This window comes from Zonotrichia albicollis, chromosome 2 (assembly GCF_047830755.1).
Source record: "Zonotrichia albicollis isolate bZonAlb1 chromosome 2, bZonAlb1.hap1, whole genome shotgun sequence".
In the NCBI taxonomy this organism is placed as follows: domain Eukaryota; kingdom Metazoa; phylum Chordata; class Aves; order Passeriformes; family Passerellidae; genus Zonotrichia; species Zonotrichia albicollis.
This window is the reverse complement of record NC_133820.1, coordinates 481,326-502,735: the sequence shown is the minus strand read 5'-3', so window position 1 is coordinate 502,735 and position 21,410 is coordinate 481,326. Positions and strand designations below refer to the sequence as shown.

At 55.6% G+C, this 21,410-nt stretch overlaps 4 protein-coding genes across 8 annotated transcripts in view; 1 reads left to right on the top strand and 3 right to left on the bottom strand.

Annotated features, from left to right (window-relative positions):
- Positions 1-716: 716 nt before the first annotated feature.
- LOC141728219 (uncharacterized) lies at positions 717-2,415 on the bottom strand. Its single transcript, XM_074535498.1, has 4 exons — positions 1,974-2,415; positions 1,604-1,745; positions 842-1,358; positions 717-746 (listed from the first exon to the last, which is right to left on the bottom strand). Exons 1-4 carry the CDS (start codon positions 2,065-2,067, stop codon positions 717-719), a joined length of 783 nt encoding a protein of 260 aa, XP_074391599.1. The 5' UTR covers positions 2,068-2,415.
- Positions 2,416-6,065: 3,650 nt separating this feature from the next.
- Positions 6,066-11,042, bottom strand: MIS18A (MIS18 kinetochore protein A). 2 transcript variants are annotated; one of them, XM_074530011.1, is made up of 6 exons: positions 10,645-11,042; positions 10,505-10,571; positions 9,687-9,809; positions 8,564-8,657; positions 7,760-7,874; positions 6,066-6,345 (listed from the first exon to the last, which is right to left on the bottom strand). In XM_074530011.1, exons 1-5 carry the CDS (start codon positions 10,913-10,915, stop codon positions 7,794-7,796), a joined length of 636 nt encoding a protein of 211 aa, XP_074386112.1. In that variant the 5' UTR covers positions 10,916-11,042; the 3' UTR covers positions 6,066-6,345; positions 7,760-7,793. The 2 variants fall into 2 exon arrangements, with proteins under 2 accessions (XP_074386112.1, XP_074386104.1); XM_074530003.1 differs by lacking the exon at positions 6,066-6,345 and having other exon boundaries at positions 6,352-7,874; positions 10,645-11,041.
- On the top strand, positions 10,954-20,699 carry MRAP (melanocortin 2 receptor accessory protein). 4 transcript variants are annotated; one of them, XR_012577463.1, is made up of 5 exons: positions 10,954-11,051; positions 11,675-11,920; positions 15,303-15,402; positions 18,710-18,942; positions 20,118-20,699. XR_012577463.1 is itself a non-coding variant. In XM_074530043.1 (4 exons), exons 2-4 carry the CDS (start codon positions 11,815-11,817, stop codon positions 20,155-20,157), a joined length of 246 nt encoding a protein of 81 aa, XP_074386144.1. In that variant the 5' UTR covers positions 10,954-11,051; positions 11,675-11,814; the 3' UTR covers positions 20,158-20,699. The 4 variants fall into 4 exon arrangements, 3 of the variants coding, with proteins under 3 accessions (XP_074386144.1, XP_074386136.1, XP_074386125.1); XM_074530043.1 differs by lacking the exon at positions 18,710-18,942; XM_074530035.1 differs by lacking the exon at positions 20,118-20,699 and having other exon boundaries at positions 18,749-19,026.
- The window catches only part of URB1 (URB1 ribosome biogenesis homolog), a 37,139-nt gene continuing 35,998 nt past the window's right edge, over positions 20,270-21,410 (bottom strand). The window contains exon 39 of the mRNA XM_074529836.1: positions 20,270-21,034. Within this exon, the coding sequence (XP_074385937.1) occupies positions 20,823-21,034 (212 nt within the window). The 3' untranslated portion in view covers positions 20,270-20,822. The remainder of the gene's footprint in view (positions 21,035-21,410) is intronic.

The window sequence follows — 21,410 nt, the reverse complement described above, 5'->3', positions numbered from 1 at the left end:
AGCCCAGGGGTTTTAGCTGACAGGCCAGCACAAAGATTGTTCTCTATGTGGTGCCTAGATTTGGGGTTTGCTATCAGCTTTGCTAGTTCAGGTGAGTTGTACCCACAGCCCCACATTCCCTGATGAATTCCTGCTGGAATAACCTGACAGCGCCTCATGGAGAGTGGAAATTCCCATGCAGAGGTACCACTTTTGCACCAGCTGTGTCAGGAGCCAGCAGAGGTTCCAGGGAAGCTCAGTGAGATCAGAACAAGGACAGTCTATATTCTATAGAACTTGCTGTTTAAAACCCTCATCCCCCAGCTCCCCTGATGTCCCTGGGGTCACTTGGCAGAGTTCCCTGGAACCCAGCTGATTTCACCCCCCAACCCTGGAGCTCGGGCTCCAGTTGATATTTTAAAGCAGGACAAGGCAGTGGCTGGATGCACTCCCAGCCTGTGCTGAGGCAGCACACTTCTCCCTGCAGAAACCCAGCTCCTTTCAGAGCCTCAGCAGCAGCCTCTACACATTCTTTCCCCTCAGGAAAAGGGATGCACATCCCTGCCTTCAGCACACATCCAGTGGGACCCACCTGCAAAAGCTTTCCTTCACTTCTGCACTTCCAGCTGGCTCCCTGGGAAGTTCCAAACTTCATCCTGGTTGAACATCTGATTTTGAGGCATCTCCCAAGTATACTGATTGGGATTCAATACCTGTGAGGGAAGATGGCTTTGGCTTTAGCGCTGCTGAGGGATGATGGCCTCAGGCTGGAAAGGAGAGAGGAGATTTGGGGTGGCCGAGACATACCTGGGAGCTCTGGGAGGTCGGAAACAGGAACTGCTGTCTGAGCCCCTCTGCAAACGGTCTGTGCCTCCATTCCAGGTAATGCCAGCTGCTCCTTGGGGTCCTTCTGGGCTGTCGGTGGTGTCTGTCCGGGCTGAGGCATCTCCGTGTGCCTCTTCAGAGCAGCCCCTGGCTGAGGGACCGCAGGCAGCGCTTTAGCCATGTCTGTGCCAGCACTGTCCCGGTACCCACACCGAGATGTGTGTTCGGCACGCTGCAGGCACAGCTCCTCCTGCAGATCCCTAGGACGCGAGGGCTGCCAGCCCTTCGGGGGCTTCTGGCCTCCTCCAGGCCCACACCGGGTACAGCCGCAGCGGGAGCAGCAGCCCCAGTCCCGGTCGTTCGGCGGGGATCCCCCGAGGATGCTGACACGGAGCAGGGGGATGCGGGCGCTGTGGCTCTCACAGGGGAGCGCGGTGTCCCGGTACTGGGGAGCGCGGTGGCCGCGGTGCTGCCGGGCCGGGATCGGTGTCCCCGCAGGGCTGAGGGGCGGCGCCGTGTCCGCCAGGGGGCGCCCCGCGGGACGGGCGGCGGCGCTGAGGGAGCGGTGATGCCGATGGGGTCCCGGGGCTGTCATAGGCGATTCCCCCGCCCTACCCGTTTCCAGCCGCGATCCAGCGGCTGCTCCAGGGAAGCGCCGTCCTCCTGGCGCCCAGCACCATCATAGCCCCGGCTCCCCACGGCCCAGAACCCCGGCGGGACCCCAGATCTGTACCGAGCAGAGTAGGAGGGGCAGTACCTGGCTCGGTCCCAGCACCCATTCCGGAGCGGCTCTTCCTACCTGTAGCGATGCCGGTCTGGTCCTGGTCCTATTCTCACCTCGATCATCCGGCTCCGGCGGGACCCCAGTCCCGCACTGGCCGCAGCCGGAGGAGCACTACCGGGCACGGTCCGAGCAGCCATGCCGGAGCGGCTCTTTCCACCTGCAACGATACCGGTCCCGATCCCAGTCCCAATCCGGCCTCAACCATCCAGCCCTAGCACCCACACCCTGCCCGCCTCCCATAGGAGACACCAGCAGAACCAGGACCGGAATCCCCGAGCCCGGATCCCGGTCTCACCTAGCCCCCATACCCTGTCCGCCTCCCACAGCGGACACCGGCAGGACCAGGACCTGAAGCTCCGGGCCCAGCTCCCGATCCCGGTCTTACCTGAGCACCTCGGGCTCCACGCAGCACCAGCCCCCGATCCGGATCTCCTCGCAGCGCTCCGACCGACGCTCCCGCAGCATCCCGAGCAAAGCATCCCCCGAAGAAAACGGAACAGGCGCGGATTGGCCGGCTTTTATGGGCGGGAGGGGGGGGCGGGAGAGGGGCGGGGCGGGGAGGCCGGGCCCCGGGGGCGGGGCTGGCACAGGTGTGAGGGGCGGGGCGTGCACAGGTGTGAGCGATCCCAGTGCGGCTGGCGGGGCGGGGCCTTGGGGAATTTAAGGCGCGGAGAGGCCCGAGCGGAGCCATTTGCTCCTCGGAGGTCCGGTGGGTGAGGGTGCTGTCGGTCGGGGCTCTATATCTCTGTTCCTCTATATTTTTCTCTGTATTTCTTTTCTTTTATGTTTCTGTTTCTCTACACCTCTCCTTTCTCCCCTCCCTTCCTCCCCTCCCCCACCCCCCACACCCACCCCCCCCCCCTAACCCCCCCCCCCTCCCTCTCCCCCCTAGCCCTCCCCTCCCTCCCCCCCTACGGCCGCCCCCCGCCCCCCGCTCCCATCCCGCCTCCCTATTCCCTCACTCACCCCTACCCTACTCATCCCTACCTTACCCTACCCTATTCCTCCATCCTCTCCCTTCCCTCGCCACCCGCCCCTCCGCCCCGCCCCTCCGCCCCGCCCCGTCCCCTGCTGCCCCGCCCTTCCGCCCCGCCCCGTCCCCCGCTGCCCCGCCCACCCCGACCGCTCCCCCCTTCCCCTCGCGTACCCCCCCGCTCCCCTATTCTCGTTCTGTATTCCCCGCTCTCCTTCTTTCCTCGCAGCTGCGGGGCTCGGGGTGCCGGGCAATAATAAAGCCCTGAGGGCCGGAGCCCGGCGCCCCCGCCCTCGCTGGGGCCCCCACACGGGGCGGAGCCGCTCTGCGGTCCCCCCATTCCAGTTCAATACACCGCCCCACACCGCCGGGGTTCCGGCTGTCCCTACATCACACTGGGGGGTGCGGGCGGGGGGTGCGGGTTACAGCGGCCCCCTCGTTAGGAGGGGTCCGGGGGGGTGGTGGGGGGGTTAGGAAGGGGCCCCCTCATTAGGAGGGGGTCCCTGGGGGGTGGGGGGGGTAGGTAGGGCCCCCTCCGGAGGAGGGGGCCCCGGGGGGGGCGGGGCGGGCCCCCTCCGGGGGAGGGGGCCCCGGGGGAGGGGGGCGGGGCGGAGGGGGGGCATTCCCCCCTCCTGGCCCCGCCCCCCTCCCCCGGGCCCCCTCCCCCGGACGGGGTCCCGGCCCTGCCCCCTCCCGGGGACCCCTCCTCCGGACCGGGGCCCGGGGGGGGGAGGGGGGGCGGGTGGGGTGGGGGGGCCAGACGGGGAGGGCCGTTCGTGTGTGTGCTTATACGTGTACTTGTGTTTCACGGCGCAGAGTGACGTGCCCCCCTCTGCTTCCCCCCCACCCCACCCGCCCCCCCTCCCCCCCCGGGCCCCGGTCCGGAGGAGGGGTCCCCGGGAGGGGGCAGGGCCGGGACCCCGTCCGGGGGAGGGGGCCCGGGGGAGGGGGGCGGGGCCAGGAGGGGGGAATGCCCCCCCTCCGCCCCGCCCCCCTCCCCCGGGGCCCCCTCCCCCGGAGGGGGCCCGCCCCGCCCCCCCCGGGGCCCCCTCCCCCGGAGGGGGCCCTACCTACCCCCCCCCCACCCCCCAGGGACCCCCTCCTAATGAGGGGGCCCCTTCCTAACCCCCCCCAAGGACCCCCTCCTAACGAGGGGACCCTTCCTGACCCCCCCTCAGGACCCCGTCCTAATGACGGGGTCCCCCACCCCGGGACCCCCTTCAAACAAGGGGGTCCCCAAACCCGACCCCCCATCCCGGGACCCCCTCCAAACGAGGGGCCCCCGTGGGATGGGGGAAGCGGAGCCCCGGCGGCGCCCCCTGCGTTCACAACCATGGAACTGCAGGGGGACACCAGCGGGGCTCCAGCGGGGCCGGGGGCGCCGGACTCCGGCCCTCTGGGCTTTATTATTGTCCGGAACCCCCAGCCCCGCGGCTGAGAGGAAAGAAGGAATGGAGAGAACGGCAAGAGAGGAGGGATAGCAGGGAGGAAAGTGAAAGGGAAGGGAAAGGCTGGAAAGGGACAGACGGACAGCGGACAGAGAAGGGAGAGAGGGGGAACAGAAAGGAGTAGGGGGAAGAGGAGGGTAGGGTCTAGGGGACAAAGAAGAAGAATACAGAGAGGAGAAGGAAAAGTAGAGGAGGGGACAGGAGGGGAGGCCGAAAGGGGAGGAGAGGAAAGAAGGGAAGAGAGAGAAGGGGAATATAGAGAGGAAAAGGAACGGCAGAGGAGGAGACGCCGAAAGAGGAGGGAAAGGAGTCGGCGAGAAAAGGGGGGAGAGAGAAAAGCAGAGAAAGAAGGGGAATACAAGCAGGAGAAAGGAAAGGTAGAGAAGGGAAGAGGAAGGGAGAAAAAGCCGCGGAGCGGGGACAGAACCCACCCGTCCGCACCGAGCTCCGAGTGAGCAAATGGCGGTTAACGAGATTACCGGATCTTAAAAAACCTCGGCCCCGCCCCGCGCAGCCGCGCTGGGGTCCCGCACACCTGAGCGCACCTGAGCCGGAGCCGGGACCCGCCCCCGGCCCCGCCTCACGTAGCTCTGGCCCCGCCCCCGGCCCCGCCTCACGTAACTCTGGCCCCGCCTCGGAGCCCCGCCTTCACGTAGCTCTGGCCCCGCCCCCGGCCCCGCCTCACGTAGCTCTGGCCCCGCCCCCTAGCCCCGCCTTACGTAGCTCTGGCCCCGCCTTCGAGCCCCGCCTTACGTAGCTCTGGCCCCGCCCCCGGGCCCGCCTCACGGAATTCCGGGCCCGCCTCGAGTCCGCCCCGCCCTGCCCGGGATGGGGGTGGGGCCATCGCTGGCGGCCCCGCCCGTGCCCCTCACACCGGCCCCGCCCATGTCCCCCACACCGGCCCCGTCCGTGCCCCCAATACCGGCCCCCCCCGTGTCCCCCACACCGGCCCCGCCCGTGTTCCCAGACCGGCCCCGCCCGTGTCCCCCATACCGATCCCGTCAGTGTCCCCCACACCGGCCCCGCCCGTGTCCCCCGCACCGGCCCCGCCCGTCGCACCGGGCCGAACCGGGGCTGCTCCCGGCGCTGCGCGGAGCCCCGAGCGCTGAGGCGGGGCCGGGATGGGCCGGGGTTCTGGCTCGGCTCCTGTCGGTGTCGGCTGCCGGGGCGTCCCGAGCGGTGCCGCCTCTCCCGCGGCGGGCGCGGTGTGGGGCGGGGATCGGGACCGGGACGGCCGCGGGCGGCGGGAGCTCCAGAACGGAGGCTCCACACGGACGGAACCGGGAACCGGCCGGGGCGGGGGGAGCCCCAGGACCCTCAGACCCCACCGCTCCCCGGTGCCACGGAATCATTTCCCAGTGCAGGCCGAGGAGTCTTTATGAGAAAACTCAAAACTCAAGGATGCGGGATCTGAGGGGAGGGAGAGATTCTGGTATAAATTCAAAACACATCGTGAAAAATAAATCTATAGAGCAGCCCATGTCCTTTCCCAGCCTGGTTTCTGTGTGCTCCTCTGTGATTCCAACTGCTCCCATGGGATTTTCAGCCTGTGGAGCTGCACTGCCTTGCCCGGTGCTAAGCACCACAGGAAACAATGGGAAAACCCTCGGGATCAGGCCGTGGAGCCTCTCAGTAACCGTGTCCCAAAAGTCTGGCAGTGCCCAGCGCCTCTGGCTGCAATTTGAGGGGTCCCAGCACAGGCCCCCGGCACAGGGCCCCTTGCTTCCCCAAGTTCCCTTTAACCAGGATGATTTTTGGGCTAGGAGCACCCAAAGCCAGCAGAACTGGCCTTAACCACTTTTTGTGGGACCTCTCATCTCTCTTCCTCACCAAATTCCCACTCTCAAAAGCCATCCCCTCAGTCTCTGCAAGGAATTGGGCTTGGATTTGCCAATCCAGCAGGGCAGAAATGCTGCTGTCCTTATTGTATATCCTAATTGCAGTAATTGCTTAAGAAATAATAGAAAGGAATTAAAGGAATGAAGAGAAAATAAGAGCTGCCAGCTCTAAACCCTTATCAATAATTTGCTTTAATTAACCAACTCAAACAAAGTCATTCACACCACATTGATACAGTATGACTCTTTTTAATGGAGTTACAGATAAATATTGCAGAATGTAAAAACCTTTAAAAAGCCAGAAACTCTTTTAAGAGATAGACAGTGTACAGCTGCAGAGAGTCTTGGGATTCAGGAGAAAAATGCCCAAGTTTTCAGTCTGTAGCATCTTCCACTCTGTGGTCACTGGCAGCAAACGTGGCTTCAGCCTCAGGAAGGCACAGGGAGTCAGGGATGTCACCGATCCTGGTGCCACCTCAGCCTTTCAGCAGGTACAGTCTGCAGGGAGAGAGAACAAACGGGTCAGAATGGACAGCCTAATTCCAGAAAATCATCCCAATCCATACAGCACTGGGCAGAGCTGTAAGAACTTCCCAAAGGTTCATTTCCCTGAGGACTGAGGGCTCCAAGCTAAAGGCACAGGCTGGACCTGCCATGGACAGACTACAGGAAGCCCAGAAGGAAAAGCGGCTGGGCCAATTGCACCAAACATTCCAAAATCAGGCTCCTCACCTGGTGGTGGAAGCACATCTTCCCTCCTGTGAGTTTTTTGGGATCTGCAGTGAAGTGCAGGGGGAAAAAACCAAAACCCAAGTATTTCCCACAATTGGAACAGAACAGTGGGGAAAAGGATGGAGGGGCAGCTCCTGGGGTGAGTAACTGGGATCCAACCCCTGCAAACCAATGGAAGCAGAGGCTGAGGGACAGAGCCCTTGGGCCCAGTTTGCTGGGATTCACAGGAAAGCTGCTGAGTTTGACTGTGGCAGCAAAGCCCAGGTGGTTATCACCTCACCACCAGGCACAGCAGCAGCACCCACAGGGACCTGGCCAGGTGAGTGTGCCTGGCACAGGGCTCCCCAGTGCCCGGGAATCTCTGTGCCACAGGGCACTGGCCATTGCAACAGCTCCTACCTGTCCTTTCACAAGGCAAGATGCTTTTTCCATACAGCAAATGTTTTTTGAATTAAGAAGATAACACTACACTCAACTGGAGAAGAAAAAAGTGAGATCTGTTAAATTTTCCTAAGGCAGGCAAAAAAGAAAACCAAATTAAAAAAAAAAACAAAACACAAAAAAACCCCACCAACAAAAATAACAATGAAAAATAATCAACATATTAAGCATATTTCAAGAGAGTTAAATCAGAATGAGGCAACTTGGAAAGCTTGAAAAGCTGCAATGCTGCAAAAATCAAAAATCTAATGCTGCAAAAAAAGCCTTTTCTTACATCGCATTTTAGCCCCAAACTTGCAAAAAACCCTGCCAAACTCACAATTCACCGCATACAGTTATTGAGCCATTCCTGTCTTTGAGCACAAGTCAAGCTAAAGCTATGGAGACAAGAAAAACTCAGTGCTGTTCCTTTGGAAATCACAGAACCACAGGGAGGTTTTTCATTAGCTTAGGAAAATGCCCACCCAGTACTGAATAGCAGGGAAGTCAGGAAATCAATGTTTTGCTTCCAGAGACAAAAATTTAAATAAGTATTTACATGAAACCAGCATGTCTGATCAGAAGTGTTTATTAAGCAAAACCCCTGGGGTTTGCTCTTGAGGGACACCAGAGGAGCTCCTTGGCTGGGACGCAGCCTCGCTCAGCCCTGCTCCCCACGCACAGGGCACCCACGCTCCCAGCTCTGCCACAGCCTGTGCAAAGCCCCCAGGATCCCAGGGATCGCAGGGCCAGCCCTCACCTGTGCCCTGCTCCTGCAGCTCAGCAGGCTCCTGTCAGACCTGCCTGTGCAGGGCAGCCACACGCGACTCCACCGTGCCCAGCCTTGTCTCCAGGGCCTTGAGCAGCATGTCCATCTGCAAAAGGACCAGGTGTGGGTCACACACACACACACAGCACGTGTGGGGGGCAGAAAGGGCTCCAGTCTCATCTCACATCACCAATTCTCTTCATTTGACTATTTCCCTGCTCATTTACTCCTGTGAAAGCTCACCCAGCTCTAACACTCACTGTCCACTTTTTCCAGCCCTGGTGTCAGAGCCACACACTCAGCTTCTGCTGGACACCCTTCAGTTTCCAACTTCCTTACACTATTTGCTCCCAGCTCTTCCTACCTGCAGTCACCAGATTTTAGTACAGCAAAACATCAACCTCATTTATGATGTTATATTTCAATGCAAAGCTACAGCAAAAGCATTCAGTCCATTTGCACAACAGGCAGAAGAAACATGGCTAAAAGTTAAGTGAAGATCTGGAGAAGTGAATCAGAACTAACTAGAAACAACTTATCAAATTACTGAGATATAAACAGGAACCTAATGCTGTGCTTGAGAGACAGAAAATGCTAATTACCATGAAAATTGAAGGAAAGTTACTGAAAATCCTGCATAACACAAGGTACCAATGACATGAAGCAGACCAGTAGAAGCTACAATGCACTGAATTACTCTGGGTGAAATAAGCTGTTCTGCAGAAACTATTGGAGCACATTAAGGTTTCACAGAGGGGAATTAAACAAATTATTAATTATGAGGTTAAATCTCACCCTTTCCAGCACCTCTTCCAAGACAGCTTGACTTTCCAGAGTGAGTGGTTGCTCATGGATGACAGCTTGCTTTCCCGGGGTGCCTAGGATGTAGCTGAGATGGCACAGGTCAGATCATGCACAGATTCCCACCCTGAAGCCAAAATCCAAACCCAGCCCTCCTCCAGAGCCCTGAGAGACAGCCATGGATCCTGGGGCTGCAGTGAAAACTGCACAGACACCAAGAGCAGGGCAGGGCTGGCTGGGAGGGAGAGGCAGCATTACTCTCCAGGAAAAGTGCCATTCTGCAGCCAGGTCAGTGCTTTAGGGAATTTTACTGCCAAAAAATAAGGTATCATAGCTGTGGAATTAAGAAAGAAACTAAAAGCACCGTCCAGAGCATGAGGGTGAACATCCACAGCAGTACAGTAAAATGAATGGGAACTTCAGAAAAAAACAGAGACATTGAAACTAGTTCAGGTGAACACTGTCCATCAGAACAATGCTTGCATAAAGGAACTCTGGCACAAAGCCTTGATTCACTATATGGTTATTGAACAATACCTTAGGACCACTTTTAAGAGCTATAAACCGACTAAACCCAAGCACACTTTCATTTTCTAGACAGATTTTAAACGGCTGAGAGAGAGCCTCAGGCACATCCTCAGCTGTCAGATTTGCCTTTGCCCACCCTAGAGACAGAGCAGATGGGGCCAGCACAGGGCAGACCTGCCCCGAGTCCTGCCTGAGCCCCTCTGGCCACGCTGCCTGCTGGCAGTGCTGACCCCAAAGGGGCTCCAGACGGGCCTGTCTGGTGCTTGGCTTGTGTACTCCTCAGGGAAAATGAGAAGGAACCTCTCGTGCCCTGGACCTGCTGGTATTTATTTGCTTGCCAGGAATGCAATTTCTCATACCAAAGGCAGACCTGGCTGGTTTGGGGTGGTTTTTTCCCTAGGATTTGCCTTACACAGTGATGTTCCTCAGAACTGAGCACTGTGATGCCAACAGCAGCAATACAGAAAACCCCTCTGGGGCAGAGCAGCAGAAAAAGCCACCTCTGCACTTCCCAGAGATATAACAGGAGAGCCCTCAGTGCAGTGCCTGTGAGTGCAGTGGGGCTGGCACACAAACACTCTGTGCTTACCTTTCAATGGAGTCAATAGTGAAACAGAACAAATCTCTCTTGTAGTCCAGGCTCCTCGAGGTGCACCTGTAGATGCTGCCGAGGGTCTTTGAGCAGCCAGAGCAGAATAAGGTTTCTACTAAGCTGTAATGGAGAAATAACATTGATTCAGAAAAAAATAAAAGGAAGCACCTCACCCCATCCCTTTCCTTAAAAACCCCTCAAAACCCAAAAACAAAATGCCAAACAATCATGCACTATCATTTCTTGAGGCATTCATTCTTGCTTTACACAATGTAAATTATGAGCACTCATCTTTCAGCCTGAATTTGCAGCAGCTCCTCAGGCTGACTGACCTCAGCAAGCCCAGATCAGAATCACTACAGATCAGAATCACTACAGATCAGAATCACTACAGATCAGAATCACTACAGATCAGGATCACTACATTGTGGTAGGGACCTCAAAGCCCATCCCATCGCACCCCTGCCATGGCAGGGACACTCCCACTGTCCCAGCTGCTCCCAGCCCCAGTGTCCAGCCTGGCCTTGGGCACTGCCAGGGATCCAGGGCAGCCACAGCTGTGCCAGGGCCTGCCCACCCTCACAGGGAATACTTCTTCTGACACTGAATCCAAACCTGCCTTCCTTCATGCTGAGGCCATTCCCCTTGTCCAGCCCTGCCTGTCCCTGTGAGGAATCCCTGTCCCTCAGCCCACACAGCACACCGCACACAAATGAGAGTTCCAGGCCCACACCGGCACTGCGGGCCCTGCACCGGGGCTGTCCCGGGATCCCCCGACCTCCCCGGGGCTGTGCCCAGCCACGGCCGGCCCTCACCATCCGCACTCGCCGGGCAGGTTGGAAATCTTCCGCTCCGGGTCCACGGCGACGCTGGCGGCCGCACCTGCAGCGGGAGGGAAGGAGGGAAGCAGGGAGGGATGGCGGCCGTGAGGGGGACCCGCGGGGCCGGCACTCACTGCGCAGCAGGATGCAGCCGCTCGCCTCGTCGTTGGACACCCAGCTGGACGTGTCGCCCACGGGCCGCCGGCAGCCAGCGCACAGGAACACCATGGGCATGGGCACCTCGTCCCGCTCCCGCTCCGCCTGGCTGGCGCCCGACTCCAGCAGCGACAGCGACTGCTCCAGCGCCGGCCACAGCGACAGCGGGTCCTGCTGGCCCGCCGAGGCACCGGTCCCCAGCATCGCCTTCGAATCGCCCGCCGAGGAAGCGGCAGTGACACCGGACATGGCCCCGGAACCGCTCCCGGGGCCGGCCCCGGAACCGCCTCAGCACCGAGGCTGCCCCGGAACTGCTCCCGGAGCCGCCTCAGCCCCGCCCGGGGGCGTTTGGACCTCGTAAGGTCGTGGAACCAAAGCAAAGGATGTGGGTATTCCAGTACATGAAGCGTTTTATCAAGTCACTCCTAATTCAGAGAACTTCCCGAGCTGGAAGGGCCCCACAAGGATCATACAGTCCTGCCCCTGGCCCTGCACAGACCCCCAGCAATCCCACCCTGAGTATCCCTGGAGCGCTCTCCAAACACTCCTGGAGCTCTGTGGGGCTGTGCCCACTCCCTGGGGAGCCTGCGCGGCGCCCAGCACCTCTGGGGATGACCCTTTCCCTGAAATCCAGCCTAAACGCCTCCAGACCCAGCTGCAGCCCTTCCCTGGGTGCTGTCCCTGGCCACGGGGAGCAGAGCCCGGAGCTGCCCTCAGGAGGAGCCGCAGCCCGGTGAGCCCTGACCTCGGCCCCCTCCACGCTGAACAAGCCCTCAGCCACTGCTGGTGTGGGCCCTGCAGAGCCAGCCCTTCCCACCAGACACATTCGGGAATGTTTTCCGGCCCGGCCGTGCTCCGGAGCTCCCAGAACAGAGCACTGCTCTGAGGGAAGGGCCTGTGATCCAGCTGGCACCCGTCCACCCCGTCCCTCGGTTACAGGGCGCCCGCCTCAGTTTGAAACATCCCGAGGAATAACAACACGAGTTACTGTCTCACTGATGTTTCCAGTCCTTAGGCAGTCCTTGAGCCGCGGGACCCGAGCGATTGGCACAGGCGCCGGTTGTGCAATTCCCTTTCTGAGGGCAATGCAGCGCCATAAGGCAAAGCTGTGGGTCGGAGTTCTGGGCTGCTGAAAGGGCGCCGCTGACATGGCCAACAGCACAAACTCCTCCGAGTACTTCTGGTCCTACGAGTATTACTGGGATTACATAGATCCAATTCCAGTAGATGGAAGCAAGCTGAAGGTTAATAAATGTAAGTACTGTGGAGTGGTAGGTGCTAATCTAGCACAGGGAAAATGTTGCATTACTTGTCTCACTGACCTGGTTTTGTTTCCTTGCAGTAGAGTCCCTGCCAGTGCCTGGTTTGTGTGAATGGGTGTTTGCCTTCAGGCTGGATAGTTACTAACAAACACTCTGGGCTTTATTTTACAGTATCTGAAGCTCTAAGACTGCTGACACTAATTCTTGTTTACAAGGACAGATTACTTTATTTTTTAGCCATTTGCTAAGGGGAAATGTGATTACTTGTGAATCTGTAGTGTGGGGTGCTAGTGACCTGTGTGCTACTGCCACCAAAGTTCACTGAAGGAGCAGAGATTTTCAGAAAAACACTGCGTTTTCATCTTGGGACAAGGCTGACACTGCAACTGGTAAGCATTCAGACTTTTACTAAAGGAAATGTATGTTTCCACTAGCCAGGAACAGTAAGCTGCAAACGTATTCTTTCACCTTCCCTCCCATCCCTGTGGATAGCTGAAACTCTTCAGATGTGGATTTAGAAACTAAAATTGTTTTTTCCCAAGGTCATTACAGTGCAATTATTATATATCCCAGGAAAATGTGATGGCCTTTCAGAATACCTTCATGTCTCTCTCACTAACAATGCAAGAAACTGGCTTTCTGGTGGTGAAGGTGGAATTCTCTGCTAGGAGCTGCTTGTCCTTTGCTTGCTTGGACAGCTGTAGGAAAAAGGAGTAGAAACTTACCCTAGAAAAGCTTTTCTGTGCATTCAGGTCAGCTGAGGGCTCATTGCCTCCAAACTTAGGGCACCACACTTTAAAGAAGGTGGTGTGAATATCCACATCCCTCCATACAGAAAATCTTGTTCTCTAATGCTGCAGAGCAGCATTTGGCGCTGCTGGGACCAGGAACAGCTTATCTAAAATTCTCTTAATTTTAATGTTAGGGCAGATGATTACCCCCAGATTCCACTAGGGAAACCCCAAACTGCTGAGCTGAGCTAGATCTAAGTCCTTGGCATGTGGCTGGTGTAGCAAAACCCAAAAATCAGGAATAAACCGTTCCCGTTTTCTCCTTGGTAACATTTTCCTACCTCTTGGATCACCTGGTGCACAGCAGAGGTGGCATTTGTTGTACAGCACTTCCCTCCCAGGCAATTCACAGGGCATTTTTCCTCAGCTGCCTCTGTCCTTGAAATCTGTAGAAACTGTGCTGCTGAGACAAGATGCTCGCCGTCAGTTAAATTTAATTTAAATTGGTTGACAGTTTTGTGGAGGAACAGAGAGTGCATCCTCCTGGAGCTATTATCCTTCCTCCTCCAAATTCCAGTGGGTGAACAGTGGCTCACAAGTTCTAATGAAAACACCAAGGGAAACAATTCCACAAATCCCTGCTTGGGATTTTTCACTGTTTGGAGTAAAAGTACCAGTCAAGCAATGAATATGCTTTGCCTGTCCTTGCACAATATTTACATTCCTATACTGAGAAAAGCTGCTGCTGGGATTATTGGCTTTGTGTGCTCTCAGTTTTGCCTCCCAGGGTTTTTTAAAATTCTTTTAATGTGAAACAGAGACCTGAATCTCTGCACTTCCTTCCTTCTGTTACGTGGCTGGTCCCTGAAACTTGTTGAGACTGAATTTGTCTCATAAAAATGAATCTAAACCCAGATAAAAATCCATGGTCTTGCTTTCTGTTTGTAGTGTTGTGCATCTCTCTCAATTTTGTACGAAAATAACGAAAAAAAATCTTAATTTACCCATGACCCAATAGGCTATTTAAAAGCATGCACACACACATGCCCAAAAGGTGACGGTAAAATTTAGCAACAGGAAAGCTTTTTATAGCTCTGTAAAATAAGAAAAGACATTATTCCAATTAAAAAACATAACAAAAAAAAAACCGTAACAAAAGCAAGCAAACAAACAAACAAAAAACCAACTAACTGCAGAATTTAAACCCAGGAAATTTTGGTTCAAGCTCCACCTGAGCCCTGGTGCCAATTTATTTAGCTTCAGTGAATCCCATGAAATCCATTAAAACCGTTTTTAAAAGATGAAGCCAGAATAGCTCTGACAGGGAACTCTATAAATCCAAACTCTTAATTTCTGTCCCAGTGGTGTGGAACACTTCAAAGCTTTGGGCTTCTCAAAATGTCCCGGGACAAAGGAACAATAAAATAGGCTGCCCCTCCCCACTGATATTTCTCAGTAGCCCAGCCCAAACTCAGGTTTCTGATCAGGGCAGAGCTGGGCCAGCTCTGGTTTTGGGTTTAAAAGGAGCTGGGCTAATTCCCTTAATCTCTTTGTGCCTTTGATGCCGACACATCCTGAACTTTTTCACAAAGAAACGTTCAATCAAACATACCAGACCTGTTTCAGAGAACACAATGTTTTCTGTGCTTTCAGAGGGAAGATTTATTTTATCTCAGTCAATATTTGTCCCTGGAGCCAGTGACCCTTCTTTTTCCACCTCGTCTGCTGTGAATCCAGGGCAGGGCACCCAGACTTCCCAAGGCCATCAGCACAGTGGCCCCAGGAGGGAGCGTCTGTGGGACAGTGGCCAAAGGTGCTGTGGGGATGGGAGCAGATCCTCAGTGAGCCCAGGGCTCAGGCAATCAAACTGGCACAGCAGAGCAGCCTGCAGGAGAGAGCAGCTCCCTCTGCTCCCCCAGCCACCTCACCCTCCCATGTGGGCACACCTGGGCTCCAGCAATCTGTTCCTCAGATAAACCGTGTGCTCCTGGCACAGCAGGCAGCCCCTTGCACCCCTCCACGAAGGCTGCAGGGCAGGGGGCACCTTCCCTTCCCTTCCCTTCCCTTCCCTTCCCTTCCCTTCCCTTCCCTTCCCTTCCCTTCCCTTCCCTTCCCTTCCCTTCCCTTCCCTTCCCTTCCCTTCCCTTCCCTTCCCTTCCCTTCCCTTCCCTTCCCTTCCCTTCCCTTCCCTTCCCTTCCCTTCCCTTCCCTTCCCTTCCCTTCCCTTCCCTTCCCTTCCCTTCCCTGTGCTGGGAGGGACACAGGCCCCGTGCAACAAACCCCTCTTGCTATTTCTCCTGGTATAAAACGCTTCCAGGGCTGGGATTCCCTCCCTGAGGGCCTCTCCTTAAAGACCTTGCAGGATTAGGCAGTGACCATTCAGGCTTCCTGCCCTGTGCTTGTGTAGCAGGAGCCACGTTCAGTTTTCTGCACAGGTCTGGGCACCAGGACGCTCCAGAGGCTTTTCCCTCCCTCATGCCCACTGTCAGGAGGCTCCCAAGGCCTTGAACAAAGTGGCACTCAGACCCTCTCTCTGAAAGCAGAAATGAGTCAGATGACATACCTGCAGCAGGGAGGGCAAATCACCTTGCTGTGTTTAATTTCTGCCGTGCCAAATGACAGAACCCTCTGCTGTGCCCACAGACTCCATCGTCATCGCCTTCTGGGTCGGCCTCGCTGCCTTTGTGATGTTCCTTTTCCTTGTTCTGCTCTGCATGTCCTGCTCTGGATCGACACCAGCCAAGTGAGTACAACCACAGATAAAGCAAGAATAACCAGAGATAAAGCAAGTAGATACCAGTGTGAAAAAATAACCTGTGGGAAACACTCAGTGCCTCGAGTGATGCAGCAGTGACACAGAACGTTTGTAACTGCACAGAGGTGAAGCTTTTCCTGTCAGTGTTTGGCTGGAGCATCTCTTGACCCACTGCTCCTCCTTTTCAGGAAAATTCAGCCCAGCAGGCTGGGCAGAGATTCAGGATTAGGTCACAAGCAAGCAGAGGGAAGCAGCAGTCAGAGGGAGCGCTAATATTCCCATTTATTGGCACCCTAGGGCCTCTGGCATGCTCACAAAAGGTAACAAAAACAATTTAAAAAAGGCAGTTTACCCAAATAAACCACAAAGCAGGAGGTGGATTAACAACACAACAGACATGGAAATGGACATTAAATGGCAGGGTAACACAGGCATGTTACCAGCAATTTACTGTTCCTAAAAAACTGGCAGGAGAACTCTGTGTGCATGAAAATCTCAGAGCATTTGCAAGACTTAAACAAAGTATTGATTTTTAAAGTTTTTTTCACTTTTTCATCATGTTACTGAGCAAAATACTTGGCTCAAAAATACACACATTTATCCCTCATGCATTCAATTTTGGAAATCAAAGGAGCCATTGTGAACAAGGCAAGTCTAGAAATGTTTTCTGGAGTGCCCAGAAATCATTAATGAAACCCAGCATTCAATGAGATTTGTTTAGGCTTTGAAACCATCCCATGTTATCATTTTCCTAGGCTTGAAACACTGTGAGAAAACAGTTTTAGGACTGAAGAAACTATTAAACCCAGTCACACACAAAGCTTGCCCTTTTGGGTCGAGTTCTGTTTGTTTTCTCAGCCCCACTTCAATTCCACTCCCCCCAGTTCCAGCACCAAAACCCTGCGTGGTGCTGGAAAGAAGCCACCAGTGTGAACCTGCACCCCTGCCCTGCCACCTCTCTGCTGTGTCACCCAGCCCTGCCCTTGGCATGACAACCACCAGTGTCTGTCAGGAACCTCCTGTCCCTTTCCTGGTGATAATCCCGATGTATTCACGCAGCAAACACCCGCTCACGTCACGGCTCAAGGCTGGAGAGCTTTCACCTTCATCCCTTCTGTGCTCATCCATCTCTGCCAGCCCAGGGACACCAGGGCCCCTGTGCTCTCCCAGATCACCCACGTCCTCCCTCAGCACCTGCCAGGGAACATTCCTCATTCCCAATCTCCCATCCCTGCCTGCCCTCTGGCAGTGGGAGCCATTCCCTGGCTCCTGTCCCTCCATGCCTGTCCCCAGTCCCTCTCAGCTCTCCTGGAGCCCCTTCAGGCCCTGCAGGGGCTCTGAGCTCTCCCTGGAGCTGCTCCTCTCCAGGTGAGCACCCCCAGCTCTGCCAGCCTGGCTCCAGCCCTGCAGCAGCTCTGGGGCCTCCTCTGGGCTTGTTCCAACAGCTCCACATATTTCTTGTGCTGGACCCCAGAGCTGGGGCAGCTCTGCAGGTGGGGTCTCGCCTCAGTGGGGGAGAGGGGCAGAATCCCCCCAGCTCATTTGATGCAGAGTTGAAGCCATTTTGGCCGTGCAGGACACCCCTCTCCTGCCCCAGGGGGTAACACCAAGGGTGAACTCCCTTGGCAAGAGCTCAGTGCTCTCCAGAGCTGAGTGCCTGCTGAGTCCCTTACCTGCACATCTGCACAGAAACAATCACTGACAAGTGTCCCCTGCAGGCCTGTGCCACAGCTGAATCCTGAGACACAGAGAGCTCCTGGACTGGAATCCACGATCCAATTACAGCACACACTTCCCTGCAGTCCCCAGTGAGGTGCTGCAGTTTTGGTGGGTGGCTTTGGCAGAGTGGGGAGGGCTGATGCCTGTACAAGCCCTGCAGGGAGGGATCCACGTCCCAGTCCCTTTTGTCAGCACTGCACCATCCCACAGAAATAAGACAAAAGGGACCACAGATCCCAAACCCATCTGCTGCCAAGGCAGCTGATGGTCACTGTGCTGGGACACAGAGCATTAACGTTTGCCTCAATGATGTGTGTTAACATCCACAATGAAAGGCTTTTTCAGCTGTTTCTTATCTCAGCTTTAGTTCTGTGATTCTGCCTGGGCCCAGGTCAGTTCCCCAACTGATTTTAAGATATGGATAGCTAGCTGGTGCTATTTGGCTGCTGGATAGACAGGAAACAAAACATCCTGTTTTGGTAAGAATTTTTCTTTGGTCTTCCTTCTGTAAAACAAAGAGGAACGATGCCTTGAATACACCTTCAGCATAGCAAAGAGAATTCCAACCCTGCCTCCCTGTGCCGGGCCTGCTGCCGAGACTTTGGGGCTTGTTTCTGCTTTTTGAATTACTCAGCTCGGTTCGTCTGAGCTCGGTACAGCTCTCTCCGTTCGGCTGAGCTCGGCTGGGTTCGGCCGAACTCGGAGCCGCTCTGAGCGTTCGGCTGAGCTCGGTTCGTTTCGGCCGAACTCGGAGCCGCTCTGAGCGTTCGGCTGAGCTCGGTTCGTTTCGGCCGAACTCGGAGCCGCTCGCTCCGTTCGGTTCGGCTCGGCTGGGTTCGGCCGAACTCGGAGCCGCTCTGAGCGTTCGGCTGAGCTCGGTTCGTTTCTGCCGAACTCGGAGCCGCTCGCTCCGTTCGGTTCGGCTCGGCTGGGTTCGGCCGAACTCGGAGCCGCTCGCTCCATTCGGCTGAGCTCGGTTCGTTTCGGCCGAACTCGGAGCCGCTCTGAGTGTTCGGTTGAGCTCGGCTGGGTTCGGCCGAACTCGGAGCCGCTCGCTCCGTCGGCTCGGCTCAGCTCGGCTCCCAGAGGGCGGGCAAGCGGCGCCCCGTCACGTTAAACACACAAACCTCGGGACGTCCCGCGGGCGGTCCGGCCGTCGCACTGTCAGGAAGATTAATCTACAAACACCGTAAATTTATGTCCAAAAGGATACACTGGAGTCCTGTAACTTTATTTAAATAAAGGGAGAGGCCATGGGCATTTCCCACAGGGTGTCTCAAGTTACTGGGGGACGCAGCCTCCTTTTTATCCTAATTTCTCGGACGCATTTCCCTCTGTCTTCCCCATCCGCTGAGGTACTTGAGAGGCACAAACTTCCCCAAGTCGCCTAATACAGACCGCCTTCTGATGTGCATCTCCCCCTTCCTTCTCTTTGTGTCTATGTTCTTCAAGTCCAGGGACTCAGCACGGGCTTGGGGGAGCAGCAGTCTCTGTCAATTAGCGGAATTCCTCTGGAATTTACGGTTCCGTTCATTATTTCTCTCACCTCTCAGTGTCTGGGTTTCCCTACCCACAGCCCCGCTGTTTGTAGACACCTCCTTCTCGTTCCTTCCAGCACGGCCACGAACGGCAGCGCGGGCTCGGGCAGGAGCTCATTAGGCAGTGACTGCGCTCGCGCTAATTAACGGGCACGAGAGCACCCGGGGCTGATCCTGGTGCAAGGACCGAGCGCTCGCCAGCGAAATGTGTTGGAATCCCTGTGCGATCCCAGTGGTTTGAAGTTTAGGAATGCTGCGGGACGTGCTCAAGGTGTCAGTAACGTGTTTTTTTTTTTTTTTTTTTAAAGAAAGCCGCCAAGGGGCGGTGGAAGAAAACAATAAATAATATAGCCTATTTACTGTCAGTGTATTTGCCTTTTGTGGTGTTGGCCGGCTCCACGGGGGTAAATTAACCTCAGGGGGAGCCTTTGCTGCTGTTCTTGCTCGTGTGCTGGAATACAGCAGAGTCCTTGTCATTTTACACATCGGGAAATACAAGTTCAGCGGAACTTCAGTTCGGCTGAGCTCGGCTGGGTTCGGCCGAACTCGGAGCCGCTCTGAGTGTTCGGCTGAGCTCGGCTGGGTTCGGCCGAACTCGGAGCCGCTCTGAGTGTTCGGCTGAGCTCGGCTGGGTTCGGCCGAACTCGGAGCCGCTCTGAGCGTTCGGCTGAGCTCGGTTCGTTTCGGCCGAACTCGGAGCCGCTCGCTCCGTTCGGTTCGGCTCGGCTGGGTTCGGCCGAACTCGGAGCCGCTCGCTCCATTCGGCTGAGCTCGGTTCGTTTCGGCCGAACTCGGAGCCGCTCTGAGTGTTCGGCTGAGCTCGGTTCGTTTCGGCCGAACTCGGAGCCGCTCTGAGCGTTCGGCTGAGCTCGGTTCGTTTCGGCCGAACTCGGAGCCGCTCGCTCCGTTCGGTTCGGCTCGGCTGGGTTCGGCCGAACTCGGAGCCGCTCTGAGCGTTCGGCTGAGCTCGGTTCGTTTCTGCCGAACTCGGAGCCGCTCGCTCCGTTCGGTTCGGCTCGGCTGGGTTCGGCCGAACTCGGAGCCGCTCGCTCCATTCGGCTGAGCTCGGTTCGTTTCGGCCGAACTCGGAGCCGCTCGCTCCGTCGGCTCGGCTCAGCTCGGCTCCCTGAGGGCGGGACACAAACTGCACTCTCCAAAACGCTTGCGGGTTTGTAAAGAAATGTCATTTGAACTCAACTCTCGGGACAGAGCTGAGGGCTCTTTTAGGATAAGAATATTTACACATTCAAACAATTCCCTCATTTGCATCTCGACTTTATTTACCCCCCCAAAATTCCATCCATATTACAAGCAATGTGCAGTTCTGGTTTTTCCCTGTAAACTATTTGTACAATGGACCTGGGCACAGCACACAGCTGTGATTCAATTGAATAAACCCTGGTTTACAATTCCAAGCCTCTCACTGTGGCACTGCTGTGTTTGCAGGTCTGGACTGGCTGCTCAGCCACCCTCACAGCCACACTGAGGAACAATGGATCAGATTTCCCTGAGAGTTCCCAATAAAACTCATGGATAATCACTGAAAATCCTTTGGGGTTCAGTTCCATCTCTCACCTCTTCTGGGCAGAGGGAAGATGGGTTTGTGTCGCACATGGCAGCAGCAGCCCATGGATCAGGGCTTTAATTTTTTGAATTTTATTTTATTTTAAAAAAGGATAATAAAAATAAACCACATCTGATATAAATGTCTTGAAGTGCCATTCAAGCTTTTTAAACCCAAGCAGACCATCCTGATCCCCGAGTCCAGTCTGCCTCTGTCTCCTGGTTCTTGGCACTCACACCCCATTGTGGGAAGCTCTGCGGCCTTTTTCCCCTGTCCTGTTTTAGAGAGGATGGATACTAAGGGCACACACGTGCACAAACAGACTCTCTGCTTCTTCAGAAAGATAAAAATGCCTGTAATAAAAATTATATAAGCAGTACTGTCTCTCAAACTGTTCAAGGAGAGGGAAACTGGAACTTTAATGTCCCTCTGAGAGATGGTGAATAAAATCTCCCCTGAGTTTGCACCCAGTCATAAAATAGTGATTTTTGTGCCCAAACAAGGCAGGTCTGGATGAGAACAGCTCAGGAGGCTCGCAGGGCTCACGGTGCTGAGGACAGGGCACAGAAGAACGCTGAAGATCAATGTCAGTCCCCTGAATTATTGCCCTGATGGAGCCAAATCTTTTTGCAAAGAGACACAAGAGTTTCTTCCCCTTGTTTCCGAGTGTCCCGGTCACCCTGTAATTCCCAATCTGCACTAGAGCAGACCAGTCTGGCGTGGGTGAGGAACAGATCCGGCTGCTGTGCTCCCAGCCACGTGTCCCCGACGTAAATGGAAGTCAGGAACACAGAAACAGCTGTGGGAGAAAGGGGAGAGAAAAATCAGAGCAGACATTCTTCTGTTTCCCCACAGCATTCGGTTGTTGGTGCCTCCAGGACTGTGCTGTGAAAGAGTTCCCAGCTCTTTCCTAGCTGGAAAATCTGGAGGGGCTCTGCCCATGCAAAGGCTCAGACACACTCCCAGCTCTCAGGAAGGAACAAACCAGTTTCCTGTTTCAATAAAGCAGTTTGAAATCTGACCTGGCAGATCTCTCACTGACAGCAGTGAGGATCAGCATCCAGGCCCATGTGGAACTGGGGTTTTTTGCAGACTATTTTCCCTCTTGGAATTATTTATTTATACCTTTTGTTCCATTTTAGTCCTTTAAAGGAAGTTTCTCAGAGGGAGCGGGA

Excerpts from the sequence above, each read along its gene's own strand:
- LOC141728219 (XM_074535498.1), bottom strand. The coding sequence starts at position 2,067 with ATGCTTTGCTCGGGATGCTGCGGGAGCGTCGGTCGGAGCGCTGCGAGG. Across the intron at positions 1,746-1,973 it reads GTGGAGCCCGAGGTGCTCAG|GTGGAAAGAGCCGCTCCGGC; the intron begins GTAAGACCGGGA and ends GTATCGTTGCAG. Across the intron at positions 1,359-1,603 it reads CCAGACCGGCATCGCTACAG|CGCCGCCGCCCGTCCCGCGG; the intron begins GTAGGAAGAGCC and ends CCGCTCCCTCAG.
- MIS18A (XM_074530011.1), bottom strand. The coding sequence starts at position 10,915 with ATGTCCGGTGTCACTGCCGCTTCCTCGGCGGGCGATTCGAAGGCGATG. Across the intron at positions 9,810-10,504 it reads CTGCCCGGCGAGTGCGGATG|CTTAGTAGAAACCTTATTCT; the intron begins GTGAGGGCCGGC and ends TCTCCATTACAG. Across the intron at positions 7,875-8,563 it reads TGGAAGAGGTGCTGGAAAGG|ATGGACATGCTGCTCAAGGC; the intron begins GTGAGATTTAAC and ends GTCCTTTTGCAG.
- MRAP (XM_074530024.1), top strand. The coding sequence starts at position 11,815 with ATGGCCAACAGCACAAACTCCTCCGAGTACTTCTGGTCCTACGAGTAT. Across the intron at positions 11,921-15,302 it reads CAAGCTGAAGGTTAATAAAT|ACTCCATCGTCATCGCCTTC; the intron begins GTAAGTACTGTG and ends CTGTGCCCACAG. Across the intron at positions 15,403-18,709 it reads TCTGGATCGACACCAGCCAA|CCCCGCTGTTTGTAGACACC; the intron begins GTGAGTACAACC and ends CCCTACCCACAG.